Source organism: Cynoglossus semilaevis, chromosome 9 (genome assembly GCF_000523025.1).
Source record: "Cynoglossus semilaevis isolate Cse_v1.0 chromosome 9, Cse_v1.0, whole genome shotgun sequence".
Lineage (NCBI taxonomy): Eukaryota > Metazoa > Chordata > Actinopteri > Pleuronectiformes > Cynoglossidae > Cynoglossus > Cynoglossus semilaevis.
The window spans coordinates 2868605-2883857 of record NC_024315.1 but is presented as its reverse complement, the minus strand read 5'-3'; the positions used below and the strand labels follow the sequence as shown (position 1 = coordinate 2883857).

Below are 15253 nucleotides of genomic sequence, written 5' to 3'. Positions count from 1 at the left end.
TGATTATAATATATGTGAGTAGTTTAACTCCGCAGCAGCAACAACTGCAACGTTTATTAAAAACACGTTCAGGCTGACAGACCTTGTTATTGTTGAGAATCATTAATAATCATTCAAAGTAAAGATGATAAATTATAAAATTATATTTATTCTTCTGTGCAAACAATACCTTCTAAATTAAAATAGTTTGTAGCTTTGATGCAGATTACAGCACTTCAATATGGAGGGTGCAACATTTCAACTATTTATTTATATTTGTGTTATATGGTTTGTAATTCATTAAAAATATATATTTTAATTGCGCTCTTTATTGCACAGTCTATTATACCTTGCCTTTTGTTGCTCCAACATAGTAATTTCCCCAGTGTGCAATTAATAAAGTCTAATCTATATAGTTGAAAATATAGTTGTTCTTCTGTTATTAATATGTTAATATTGCTGTTGTGAAAAGAAGAATCCCTTGTTAAAGGGAATGTTAAAATCCCCTTAATGTGTCAAATGTCAAATTCTTTAGGCCTTCTTTGTTTAAAAATATATATTACTTATATATAAATTATATAACTGCAGATTGCTAGCAAAAACACCAGCTTCCCTCCTGTTCAAACGTCCGTATCTTTTCTCCCTCGTAACGACCGAGACAGAGAAACTTAATTGTGAAGTAACGCATCCAACACAGCTGTTTGTGCGGCGTCCAGAAATCTGTAGCAGCAGAGCTGCGGCTAGGCCATTTGCATAGCGATGGCACTGCGCTTACTCCAATTACAACAATTAATCTGTGATAAGCTTGATGTGCACATTGTTTGGCATTTTTTACTATGTAGTTTCAGTTGCATAAATTTAAATGAGTAACAACCTCCGGAGTCGACAAAATCCCCCGTAGTTATTAATATAAAAACGACATTTGCTTGCAGCTTGACACAGACTTGGTGTGATTCTTCAGTGATATCCCATCACGTGTGTCGCGTCGCTGCTCTATTTGTAGAGTGATAGTACAACACAAACTAATTCCGAGTCACACAGTGGAAACAAAGTGTTTTAAAAGACAGCATTAAGTGACACTTTTGTCTGTGCTCTGTCAAACAGACTACAGAGAGCCCCAGCTGCCGACTTCTAGATTGTTGTGGATCACGATCGATATGCCGATGATGGTCGACTTCATCAGAAAAAAGTTTTTATGCTGGAACTAGTGTTGTAGCGAAACCAAACGCAGTACAGTTTCTGTAAAAAAAAAAACAACAAAAAAACACTGTGGTTTTTACACAGTTTCTCCACTTCATAAAAATCTCAAAAACAAACATTTACTGAAGCAAAAATTGAAAAGATGAATTAATTAGTAACAATTTAATAATTAATAATAATAATAATTTGCACTTTATTCATCCCAATTTTGGAAATTCAGGCGCCAAGCATGTGACCCCTCTGGGAATCAAACCCACTCTCTGCTCTATGCTTTCCAATTTACATGTAGTTGTGGCGAATCCAAGGTCTGACAATTACAAAGTGCAATTTCATTATTAAGTTCAATGTCACATTATTTAAGAAATCCATTTTCATTGACCAAAGTGTTGATGCTTTTAGGATTTTATTGCAAGAGTTCTTAAATCTGAGTATAAAATAAAATAATTTTTAATTTATTTACATGCTAGTAGCTGTATATATATATATATATATGTATTTTATTTTATTTTCAAATCTACACCAAAAGCGTGTTCCCTCTGTATCCACAGACAGACAGGAGTTTTGTTGTGATAAAATGTCATAATGTTTGTCACGTAGTCAGGGTGTAAAAATACAGTTTTATATGAACCTGAGGTTCACAGACACACAAACATACGGCGGTTGGTGCAACTACTGACTGAGTTTGGTCCATAAGAGTTTACCTTATTAACCTATCGACATGGTTCAAAGCAATAAGCAAAGAAAATCAGCCAAAAGTCATGTCCACACACTGTGTGTGTGTGTGTGTGTGTGTGTGCACATCACGCATTCATGCATGCTTGTGCATTTGTGCACATCAGGGAGCGGGGTGGAGTGGACGCCCGCGTTGTGTTTCCTGTGTCGCAGTTTACTGTTTTTTAGAGCAAGAAAAATGGGCTTATGTAACGGTCATGTGATTTAGCCAGAAATAGTGGTGGGGCTACAGCTGCTGCCTCTCCTCCTGCAGCTCGGTTCCTTGGCTTTTGGCAGCAGCCAGACAGACATACTGCGCACTACTCCTGCTAGCTCAGAAAACAACTTCTGCTCAGTCCTGCACAAATATAAATAATGTACTGTAGATAAAACCCGCGCAGAGGAAAAGGTACACGTTTCAGCAAAGTACACGTGTGTACAACAGCCCAAAGGCACCGGCGTCAAATCTCTGCAAAAAATCTGCGCACGCCGTGCAGATTCATGCGCTGACATATGCATGGAATGTATGGAACCCTATACACTTCATTTCAACCCAATACTCAAATATCTACACAGAGGGGTCACCGTAACGACACACTGTAACACGGCAGCTGTTACCAGTCAGCATTTCTGTCTGGATTGGCAAATTAAACGTTTGCCGTTTTTATTTAAAATCACTTTTTTTTGTCAGTTGGTTGGTGTGTGTGTGTGTGTCTGAGCTTTGGCATGTATGTGAAAGTGAGAAAGTGAATGACCGTGAGCGTGTGTGTGTGTGCACACGAGTGCGAGTCTGTCAGTGTGTGTGTGGGCGTATGGCGCTGGCTCTGAGGCTGGTGGATGTGTGGAAAAAAAAAAGGGAAAAAAAAAGAGAGGGATGGAGATGCAGGCACAGAAAAGGAAAAGAGTGGAGGAGGAGAGGAACGCTACACTGAAGAGTTAGTGGAGCGGAAGGAAGCGCTCTGAAATGGGAGATCATTGGGTTTAGCTCAGGGCCAGGCAGGAGACAGGAGGGATTCGCGCCATGTTAGCATCACTGTCGGGAATATTCAGGCTGCAGCCACCGTCTGGATTCCAGCAAATTCCAATACTCTCTTGACATATACTGTATAAGTGAAACAAGGTCAAACATTGTTGCGGGTGAAGATGACATCCAGAGTATTTCTTATTTTTTAATGAGCTGCTCCACCTTAAAAAAAATGCAAAAAAAAAAAACGCTAAAATTTCACCTTAGAATTTGAATACAATTTTTAAAAAGTTTTTATAGTATTTTTAACAAAAATTCAAATATAAATACATTTGGAATTTGATGTCTGCTCCATACTCGAAGGAGAATCAGACATCGAATAAAATGGGAAATTTGCATAGATGGTTTTGTGCCTGATCAGAGATTGTAATTTGGAAATTTTTCTGTCGATCTGACCCTGTCGTCTGTCGTCTGTCTTCAGGTCAGCACAACTACCTTTGTGCCGGGCGCAACGACTGCATCATCGACAAGATTCGAAGGAAGAACTGTCCGGCGTGTCGAGTAAGGAAGTGTTTCATGGCCGGGATGAACCTCGGAGGTGAGAAGTTCAAATCTGTGCCGCACAAACACACCGACCAAGGTTGACTCTGACTGTAAAAAGTTACTGTGAAATTATCATTATTCAGTTTTTTTATCAGGTATATTCTACGTCCACTTTAAGTATTATAACTCTCTACAGTAGGCGGCGCTCTGACTCCCAACCGGACTCTCTGCAGTTCTGCCCCGTCACGTGACGTGACATTTGAGTCAGCCCGGCTGGGTTTATAAAGAAGGAGAATAGATATGGAAAAGTAGGTCTCGCTGTAGTCACTGGAGTGCCGGGGGATGCTGAGTCAGAGGATGTTTGTGTGTCCGTGTTTGCATACATAAGCGTTCTCATATATCTGGGCCCTAATGTTCACAGTGCATCTACAGTAAGAGCAGATCTACAGTTACCTGCACGGAGAAACGTGCTGCATGATTTAAAGCTACAAATGAACATCAGCTCCATTATACGTCAATGATCCCAACCAGGAAAAGACATTAATTAGATAATAATAATAATAATAATAATAATAATAATAATAATCTTCTGTGCCACTCACTGACGTTCAACACTCGTGCACACGTTAAATAACACTGTAGAACACACACTCCGCTGCTGTAAGTCTTTGATTCAGCAATAAAATGATTTGTTTCATTTCTTTCATTGAAACACAGCAGTGGCACGTAAACAAAAAAAAAGAAAAAAGCCATTCCTAATTCATGGCGTGTAGCAGCTAAGAGAGCGTGGGTGTGTGATGCCAAGGTTTTTGGAGTTAGCAGTAAAAAATGTGAAACACTGGAATGCATTGTAGTGTTTAGTGACGGTTTGTCACTAAATAAATGTTACAGCTGTTCAGAGTCTGGGCCAACTTGGCTCGTCTTATTAACTTCTGCCCGACAGCGTAACACTAAGTCTGTCCTGCGCTGAAGTCCAGACTGTTAAATCGCAGGTCAACAAATAACGGGGCAGAAAAAATAGAATTCCTGAATTATTATTTTTTAAATTCAGATTTAAGCAGAATAGTGACCTTTTTATTTAGTTTGACTTGGAAGAGATTCATGTATACAGTGGTATATATGTATATCTGTAGTTCTCTGACCTGACGGTAAAAGTCACCACATGTAACAGCAGTTCTTCCTGCATTATGAACAGCATTCCTTATATCGTATAGTGAAGAATATTGATATAAAACTGTCTTCTCTTCAGAAAAAAACTTTACTTCCTGCATTATGAACAGCATTCCTTAGTTTGATATAAAACTAACTTCTCTCCAAACAAAACATTTACAGAATTTGGCTGAAAGAACAATGAAAAAGTGTCAGTTTAGATGTTTGATGATGTTTCTGAACATTTTCAAAGTATGTATTTTATTACAGTAAATTTGATTATATTAAACTCATCCTACCTGGGCAGACCACAAATTAAATGTATCTGTGTACTTATATTTTTTTGTCAGTATGAAGGTAGAGGGCGCTGCTCAGTCGTACTAGGTGACGGTTGTTCCTTGCGGATTTGCAGTGAGATAATTTACGTGTATTTGACGGAGAAAACATTAAATACTGTCAGATGTTGTTGATTTTTTTGGACCCGGTCTGTGACCTTTCTTTAAGTACTGCCCTGCTTTATAAAAACTGTCAGTCCATAAAGCATTACAACTGTCAGCTTCCACCTCAAATCAATTTTATTTATGGCCCAGTGTCACAAATAAAATATAAATTGGCTTCGCAGACTTAAAGCAGCGACAGCAGCAGCAGCTCTCAACCTGGCTCGTGCGTTCACTCTGTCTGTCTTACTGTATTCTGGCTGCAGTTCCACCTGAACCAAGGCTGAGTTTAATCAACGTGTGCTGGAATAAGACTGAAGTGAGAAGAGTACAATGTGAATCGTCAATATTCACAGACGACAATAAAAGACAATTCATTATTTAGAAAAGTATGTGAAACAGTGCTGCTGCTGCTGCTGCTGCTGCTGCTGCTGGTTGAAGTCTGGTCCGTGGACATGACAGCGGAGATGTTTAACACAACATGCAGCATCAACAATGAAGTGAACTGGAAGCCATACTGGGAAGAAGAGTGATGTCTGCACACTGACTTCCAAACATAAAAACCTACGGATAAAAACAAACAAAAAAACAAACTGGGTGATGTAATAAACCTGCAGTAAACCCTGCAGGGGGTGCTATAAATGCAGTCTCTCTGTGAGTTGAGTGCAGGTTTTAGATGTGTATATATATATATATACTAGTATTTTATATTTTTTATTAGTATTCCATTTCCCTCCTCAGCACGGTAATTCTGTTTTTAATTGCTATCTTTTCACCTCTATGTGTCATTCCCTTTTTCTTTTTTCATCAAAATGTCAGTTTCCTCAGTGGGCGATCAATATAACTTAATCCAATCTAATCTCAACCTCAAATATCGACATATCTGCTGCGGCTGCGTTACGATTTTAAAAACATTATTTGTTCCAAATGTGCTTCCTCAGAGTTACAGTTTTACTCCTAACCTGAGATTGTAATTACAACAACCCTGTGGTCGTGTGTGTGTCACCCCACAGCGCGAAAAACCAAAAGGATAGGAACATCGAAGGACATCTCTCGGGGCACCAAGATTGAACCTCCAACAGGCCTGTCCTCAGGGAAGGAGCAGGATGGCACGCCCCCCAGTGCCCTGGTGTCCCACAGACCCGGGTTGGTCACACAGATCCTATCGCCCTCATTCGGAACCGTGTTGGAGCTGATCGAGCCTGAAGAAGTGTACTCTGGCTATGACAACACGCAGCCGGACACCACGGACCACCTGCTGTCCAGTCTCAACAGCCTGGCCGGAAAGCAGATGGTGCGCATGGTGAAATGGGCCAAAGTACTTCCAGGTTAGTGTCGACTACAGTCATGGCTGCGTCCCAAATGCTATTAATGAGTGTTTTAGGACACATTTGGAAACAGGCAAAAAAAAAAAAAAACACGGCCGCACAGATCAATGGAAACGTGTGTGAATCAAAAGCTGTAAAGGTTTTTATTGTAACTGTGAGAGTTGTAGAGCAGTAGTTGAATTACGGTGTTATTAAACACAAGTATAATAAGTATATTCTACTACCTATTATATTTTTACTGTTTCTTTTTGCGAAGACAAAATGTAATTCCCACATTTGATTTTGTATTTTATTTTAGTTTTATTATAAATATTTAGACAGGAAATCGTTCTGCGTCCTCAGTCCTCATTCACACACATTTAAAACACACACCCGTTGTGTTTTTTACGCTAATTCAAAGGGAGAACAGAGTCCTCGAAACAAACTAGGTGAAGATGTGTCCGTGGACGCCCCTCAGTGGGAGACACATTGTAAGAAGCCTCACAGGTAGCTCTTTAAACCCGTTCCATTTGCTGTATTGCAAATATTTGATACCTCCACGGTGTCCGTTTGCCATATCCGGACGTATAAATAGAAGGGGAGCCAGACAGAAGGGTCACAATGAGTTCCATCGACTTTCAGACACGATGCTGCCTGACTTCACTTTACATCTGAGTGTGTTAGCCAAGCACAGTGTCAACATTTACCTCCCTGGACCAAGTGTGTCAAAGGAAAGATTAGGGAGTCACTGACCAATAGCACCGCCTGGATACAGATCAGATATCAAAATACAACGCCTATCAAAAAAGACTGCTGCCACCGTTATCGTCACATGACCGGTGAGTGCTGAGCCAAAGGAACCTTCTCTATCAATATATTTGTATTTTCTGCTTGTGGTTTTGGCAGATTGTGCCGTATATTTGCAGAAATAGTCCCTAAGCCTTGATAAGTCACTCTGGTGTCCTCAGTTGGCCCACATTATGCATGAGAAGTTTCTTGCCAGAGTTTGATTGAAAGTCTGGCAAGTTTCCTATTCCACTCTATTTCTGGTGCTCCGAAGACAATGCGCCAATAACTGCAGGGCACATGGGATTTTCTTTAAAAAAAAAAACAAAAAAAAAAAAACAACTTTTCAGTGATTATCATTTCTAATAATTCTGGCACAAAACATACAATTTATATTTATATATATAAAAAAAACATTCGACTACAGTGTGTAATTTGGGCAGATTCCTGCATAAAAACCATCCCCTGTGGTGGAGCCTGAAACGGAGGTGTATCGTTGGTGTTATTAGTCATTAATTCCACAACCTTCCAGAAGTTTGTAAATCAAGCGAACTACCGAGGCTACCCAGGCTAATGCTACTGCTGCGGATTTCCAAGCAAACCTGCCCTGTGATGGGGTGACTTTGACCAATCAGAGCACGGCTCAAACCGGGGCCTGTCTGGCCGACATATGCTAACTTATCCCTGAGGTGGAAAGGCGACTATTTTAGCAATCGGTGACGAGCACTTACTGTGTGATGCAAGCTAACCCAAAAATAAAGAAATACGTGAGAGTCGTTTGGAGAGTTGAGGAGATCAGAACGTGAGATGGAAGTTAAAAATACAAATAGTCCGATGTGTAAATGTTTGTATTTTAGTAAACCTGTGTCTCACTGTGTGTGTGTTAGGTTTCCAGAGCCTGCCCATTGAGGACCAAATCACCCTGATCCAGTACTCCTGGATGTGTCTGTCCTCCTTTTGCCTCAGCTGGCGCTCTTACAAACACACCAACGGACAGATGCTCTACTTTGCCCCTGACCTTATCTTTAACGAGTAAGCCCACACACACACACACACACACACATACTCCTGATATTATTAAAGTTGAATCCAGTGGTCCTGACATTTACCAATGACCTCCATTTCCAACACTTCAGTGATTCATATTTTTAGAGAGTTTATGTTTGAATTTCTATCCAGACCAAAGTTTATTTTACTGCAATTCCAGTTTGACTCATGGTTTAGATCAAAAATAAAACTGCTGAGCTGCTGCACCAGGGTTTTTGTGCCAAACACTTTGACTAAAACACACAGATTGGGGTTAATTGGTGTCAAGGTCATTCCACTAAGAGTTTAAAAAAAAAAACCACCTAAATGCGTGAATGTACATGTGAAGGTTTTACTGTTACCGTCCTGGGTCTTTGAGTAACGGGAGAGAGAGAGAGAGAGAAGGGGTGAGGGAGGTTAGATGAGCCTCAGTGCTTCACTGGAGCAGACAGACGACCAAAGCTTTTATTGTGTGTTTTTATGTATTTAAAACAGGAGATTAAGAGGAGGTGGAGGAGCAGGAGGAGGTGGTGTACAAGGTTATGCTCACATTGGAGCTGCGGAAAAAAAAGGCTAGTAATGAATCTCTGGTGATAGAATTAATCAAAAGCGAGAGGAGCGGCCTCTGAGGCAGACTGATGTCGAGGATTAGCGGGTTCACACGGGGGCAACCTGAAAAGCTGCGGCTATTAGCTTGTGTAAGTCAGTGTTAGCGGGTCAGTTTGTTCCAAATAAATAAGTTATAAAACAAATAAATAGAAAAACTGCTGCACACTTTGGCGTGGCAGCACACAGTACAGCCAGGACCTTCGTGTCCTGTTTGTGTGCTCTGGTACTGTTTGCTTGGTACAGTTGATGAAGCACTGTTGCACAACAGAGATCCTCGGATCCTCTAATCTATTTAGTGCCAAGTGGCTCGTACCATTTATTAAGAATAATGTGTTTCCATCCGTCCGACGGCTGACAAATTGATGTCTGGGAAATTTTTTTTTTTCAGTCAACAGGGTCGTTGTGCACAGCATCAAGGGAACGTTCTCAGGTTTATTGGGTTCTTGTACGGATACACTGTATCGTCTCTAAAAGAACCATTGACGTTCTTCAATCCTCTCTAGCTCTGAGGTAATGAGTGACCAAAGCCGGTCAATGTGAGATTGCCAGTCCTGAATCAGCAATCTGATTAAAATGTTAACGTGTTCATCACGTCATATACATGCTGTCATTTAGACGCACTGTGGGGAAGCGTTTTCGTTTCTCTGAAGAACCTTAGGGTTAAAATACCACCTCAGCACTCAGCAAGAAGTTCTTCCCACGTTCTGTGCATACCGCCACCTACTGTACTATCTTGGTACGACCGGTGACTTTTTGAGATAACGCAGCCTACTCTTTACGCCTTGCTGCAGGAAGTTAAATTTTTGTTATACTTTAGCATATTTTGATGAATCAACATTAATTCAATTAAAACATTTGAAAGGTTTGACAGCCCAAATTTTTTAGTATTTGTAGCAAAATTTTACTATGTATAACTTGGGACATTGCTGTGAATTTCTAATTTGGGTGCAGACGAGGTCGGAGGAATCCTGTACAAACCCACTCCAGGGAAGGAAACTATTTCTTTTATTATGTTAAGTGAAGCACTATTAAGGAGTCACAGCTAACAACAAACCACAAACAGCTGTCTGGTGCATCGCTTACAACAGTTTTAACTAGTTTCACTGGTCGTGTTTACCGTAACAGGAAGAATCGAGGGCGTGAGCGATTGACGTCTTTGACTTGTGCTTATCTCATAAATTCCATTTGTCTTTTTTCAAGTAGCTGTTCAAACTCTTTAACCTGTCATTAGCAATAACAGAAGGACAGAAGTCAAAGTTACCAAACAACCATCTACTGTCGCCGTCTTCTGATGACATAATGGACACAATGGCTTAAGGCAAAACGACAAAACTACACCCTCTGGGGGAGCGTTGAACGATGTTAATCACTTTTCTATGACATTTGACTCACTGTTAAACAGAAACAAACATAAAAGGTTCTACTTCTTCTCTAGTATTTGACACAGCAGCAAAAGTTTACTTTGACTTAACATAAACAAGTGTTTAATTGCTTAAAACTCAATTCCCTTGCTGTTGAAAATGTGTCGCAAGCAATTGTCACGGATTTCTTTCTTGTGATAACTGCAAATGCACACACACACACACACACACACACAAACACACACACATTCAGGTGTCAGCAATTATCACCTTTTCCACCACTGTGCCACACCCAGCTCAGCACATCAAATATCAACATATTATTAAAAGAAAACTGTCTTGTTCTCTCCTGCACGGCTCTGGGAAACTGACAGCGAAGTTTTTATCATAAAGTGAAGAGTTAATGAATGTGAATTAATGAATTGTCTGTAGCTGCGGTACAAGCCAGGCCTGAGCAGAGACGACGCAGTAGAGCGGCCGTAGATGACCGACGGTCAGCACGCCGGCCGTTAGTCAGAGTGGGAGAAGAGCAGCCGTAGCTTTGTTTGGAGGTTTTAGAGGATGGACATCGGTCACTTGTTTTATGCTAAGTGCTTCTTAACCCAGAGCACAGAGTGCATTAATTTAGCAGGCTGTCCACTCACTTTGCTGTTAGTGAAAAAAACCAAACAACCGTCGCTCACGGAGCGTAACTGCTGTAATGACAAATGTACACAGCACATTAAAGCAGTACTTCTCAATCAGCGGGAGAAGGGGGGGGAAGGGGGGGTGCATGGTGAGGTGCCACAGGGAATATGGCACGCTGGACATAAGAGTACCACTGCTTTAATGCTTGAATAAAAACAAGCCTCCAGTCACTAGGTGGCAGCAATTCATACGGTGGTTTGTACATATAAAAATATACATGTTATCAGGTTCTCAATAGGGACTTTTTACTTGACTTTTAATGGGAAGAAAATAAAATGATCAGTTACAATCAGCGAGACACAACCTGAGTGACTTCTAATGCCCTGCCTTCTGTTTTTTTTTTGTTTTTTTTTTTTTGAAGTAGAAAAACATAAGGGCTATTGTCTTTATGGCCAATGACAAATGAGTCACTGTGCCTTTCCCTAACTCAGTCACCAGGAAGTGGTTGCAGCTAAGTGCCAGGAAGAATTCAAACCTAGCCGTGTTGTTTCTCACGGCCGTGGACACGCGTTTGAAAAACGTGAGCTCACACGTGTCTAAAGTTTGTGATTTTTTTTTTTCATTTGATTCCCAATATACCATGTGTACAAAATATTAAAAAACACAGCTAGGCGTTGAGCAAACATTAGCTTTACTATGATGGTTTACCGTCTGCAAATCCTTTGTCATAGTTTTTAATAATAAAAAAAAAAATGATGCAAGTGCGATTCGTAATTGATCTGTAAAGATGAGTTTGACCCATTTTCCCCATGGAAAAAATCTCAGGTCTATTTAAGTCAATAACAACGTGAAGAAATTAGTGTGAAGAGAAGATGAAACATTTATTTAAACCCTAATCCGTGTCTAAAAGTTAATCTGTGCATCAGAACGTCAAGCGATGGGTCATTACCCAAAAATTAGGTCACTGGAATTAATTCTTTGACTCACAGAACTGGATTAGACTATTAATACCAGCTCTTACCAACCCTACAACAGGAAACTCCCTGCTCAGCCTGTTTGTTTTTTTTTATAGAAAGAAAACTATAAAAGTCTAACTTTTTTTTTTTTTTTTACTGCAGAGACTGCAGAAGTTGACGTTTTTGAAGTTGTAGGTATATTCTGGAATTATATTTATTCTTGTATGTATTGTATTTTAGATAAAGTGAGTTTAATAAAAAGTACTGTGTAAAACTACAATTAAAACAGCAGGCAATTTTTTTTTAAATGACCAAATAATTTTAATGAGAAAATAAAAGAATTTGAAGTTAAATTTAAAAATGTTAAAACACTATATTATCCACAGACCAGATGAGGGGTGTGAGTGGGCCGTAAGTGGCCCCCGGACCAGGAGTTTGAGACCCTTGATCTGTAGTCTTAAACACTGCAGAAGTACAATAGTGTTCTCTCTGTCAGACTAAATTCGAACAAAGCAACTTAGCGCGAGGTGAAGGATTGTTCCACGACCTACAGCCGTTCCGTCACGTTCCATTAGACAACTGAAGACACAACTGACGAAATCAAAGAGGTTTATTTTATAGGGATTAAATAAATGGAATACGAGTTTCAGGACGACAGCTTTTTACATTCTACTACAAACTCTAAGAATATTCCTTCGACTGCCCGGTAGTGAATCGTCTGGAGATACTCCTCTGACCATATATATTTTCATGACTTCTGACTTCCTGCAGCCTAAGGTGAATCTGGACTGTTCTCTCCTGGAGTTTGGCCAGAGACAGAGAGAAGGTTCAAGACTGACAGAAAAAAGACAGAAAGTAAACCTGAATGAGTGAGTGAGTGAGAGAGAGAGATAGAGGAGGGGAGAGAGAGGGAGAGAAAGATGAAAATTAAAGAGGAAGAAGGAGCGTGACTTCTTCTGCCACTGCTGCAGGGTTTGTTTTTTTTTTCCTCACCTCTCCAACCAGCGGCTCATTTTGGGAAGTGATTCAGCAAAATTGATTTCAGGAGGAGCAAGGGTGAAAGGTGTGGAGAGAGAGGGGAGGAGGGGAGGCCGAGGGGGGAGAGAGAGAGGGAGAAAAGCAAAGAAAACATGGCTGGAGATTTAAGAAACTCCAGCCCAGAGTTTCCTTCGGACGGTGTTGTGCTGCTGCTGCTGCTCAGACATTATCACTTATTCATCAGTTCAATAGACTCAGCCGTACTGTATATAGTGTTAGACTTTGTCCTGACTGTCGTATCAGGAAAACAACGTTCACTCATTTGAATTTAGCAGCTTCTCTCTCAGCCTCGCTCCAATGTTTAGTCTGGCTGTTATCACCGTGGAGTCTCCAGCCTCGCTTCCTAAGTAAAGATGCGGTTTCTCTGTTTTGTCAGAGAGACTCGCAGCTCTTTCAAGTGAAGCCACACCAGTTGCTTTTAATTACTTTGGTCTGGATGTGATAGTGATTTATGGGGCCTTCCAAATGCCAGATAGAAGGGAATCTCAGGCATCTGCGGCGCACACTCCTGATTGGCTCACGTGTTAATAGAAGGGAATCTCAGGCATCTGCGGCACACACTCCTGATTGGCTCACGTGGTCTCTTTCCTGTTTGTGTGAACTGTGATGTAATGATGATATTTATTTATTTTTTTTGCTTTATGTACTCCATTAAAGTGAGTATGAGTAAATATACGGGTACGTGGTATTTCTCAGAGGGGCCTCTCTGTGCTGCTGATGCTCAGATACGAGAGCCTCGGTTTGAGCACGTCTCTGAAAATGGTGCATCTGTGCTGTGATGTTATTGCAGTGCAGGAGTGGAGGCTTGAACGCTGCTCTCACTCCTGTGTTTTTGCAGTATCCTCGCACTGTGGAAATATCTTGTAATGTAGCTCTGAGTTGTCATCACGTACAGTAGAGACCAGTGATAGTTTTAAAATACTAGTTTTAGAGTACTGCAAAGAGTAGAGTACTCTAAAATGTGTGTACTGAGAATTTCTATCTGTTCCCTCAATCTTTGCTCACCCCTGTCGTGTTTTTTGTCTGTTTTTTTTTCTTCAGGGACCGCATGCAGCAGTCAGCCATGTATGACCTGTGCGTGGGCATGAGGCAGGTCAGCCAGGAGTTTGTACGTCTGCAGCTGAGCTACGAGGAGTTCCTCTCCATGAAGGTCCTTCTGCTTCTCAGCACAGGTAGGCAGAGAGCTGCACCGTGAGCTTTGGATCTGAATATATTCATGAAGTGTTTCTGCAGCAATACTTGAACCACTCTCCAATTACTGACTGTTTACAGAATGGATACTGTATTTAAAATGGTTGGAGGTTGGAGAGACAAATGTAGAATTAAACCTCACCAATCGATACAGCATTTAATGAGTGAGTGCATAAAGGACCAACAGTTTCCAGAATCATCCTAACCTTCACAACCTGCTCCTTAAATACATCCTCCTTTCAGTTATGGTCCATAGTATGACTGATGGTACTTAATGTTCACCTTTACCCTTTCATCTGCGTCAAATACTTTTTGGCTGTCATTAGTATATGGAATAAAAAATAATGATCTTTCAGTTTAAGTTCTTTTACTGTGAAATCAGGGCCTCTTTAGTGAAACACAGCCCTGATATGCTCACAGGAATTGAAGAAAGACGCACTTAAAGATCTCCTTCAAAAATGTCTGAGTCTCTTTTTAGTTTTTTTTAGCCATATACTGCCACCTATTGGAAGAGTTCATTCTTCTGCCTGTTGCTGTTGCATATTTGCAGCAAATAAATAAATAAAGTTCCTTAATTTCTGATGAACGAAAAAAAAGGGAGATTTACTTCCATTGACAACATTAGTTTGTTTTTGTCAAACAAACATTGTTCCCTGCTTTATTTACACACAAAAAAGCAACAATCACAATAATCTGCTCTAATGTCAGACTTTACATTAGCAGACGTTACATTTTTCTTCAGCCTACGGGGAGGAAAATATCAATCTATCACCAGAACGTTCGTGTTGAATAATTCCCTGAGCAAAAGTCAGAGTTTTACTTTAACCTCATAGCACAGTGACATGTTGAAGGAGTGGTGTGAGATATATTTCCCTGATTTACTGTATCCTCAGTGCTGTTGAGTCATCTGCAAACAGGTGAACTCCAGCAGGACTTCTGCTATTGGTTGATATGAGAGATAGAGAAAGAGAAAGAGAGAGAGAGAGGGGAGGGGAGATACGGGGGGGCAGAGAGGATGGGAGACCAGGGGGGAAAGGGAGATTGAAAAAGTGAAATCAGACAAATGTTGACAGCCCGAGCTAGTATTGGTGAAAAAGAGACAGGTGCATAGCTGTAGGGAGAAAGAAAGAGGAGACAAGGAGGGGGTCAGAACTAGTCCTTCTGTTGCTATGGCCTTGCTCTCCTCCTCTGGAGCTTTTCCAAAGAGTCCTGCTGTATTTAATAAAAGCCACTCAAGCACCAGCCAGCCCTGAAGACCTGTTATTTTCCCCGTCTTCCTTCAAACCTTAGCCGGAATAAAGGGGTTGGGGGGGTGGTGGTGGTGGGGGGGGGGGGCTGGGGGTGGAGCAAGACGGGGAACACAGAATAT

At 40.8% G+C, this 15253-nt stretch overlaps 1 protein-coding gene across 2 annotated transcripts in view; it reads left to right on the top strand.

The window, feature by feature from the left end:
- nr3c2 (nuclear receptor subfamily 3, group C, member 2) overlaps positions 1 to 15253 on the top strand; it is a 62596-nt gene that overhangs the window by 38873 nt on the left and 8470 nt on the right. For both annotated transcript variants that reach the window (XM_017035292.2, XM_008316446.3), the window contains exons 4-7: positions 3336 to 3452; positions 5997 to 6311; positions 7964 to 8108; positions 13735 to 13865. In XM_017035292.2, coding sequence (XP_016890781.1) covers positions 3336 to 3452; positions 5997 to 6311; positions 7964 to 8108; positions 13735 to 13865 — 708 coding nt within the window. The remainder of the gene's footprint in view (positions 1 to 3335; positions 3453 to 5996; positions 6312 to 7963; positions 8109 to 13734; positions 13866 to 15253) is intronic.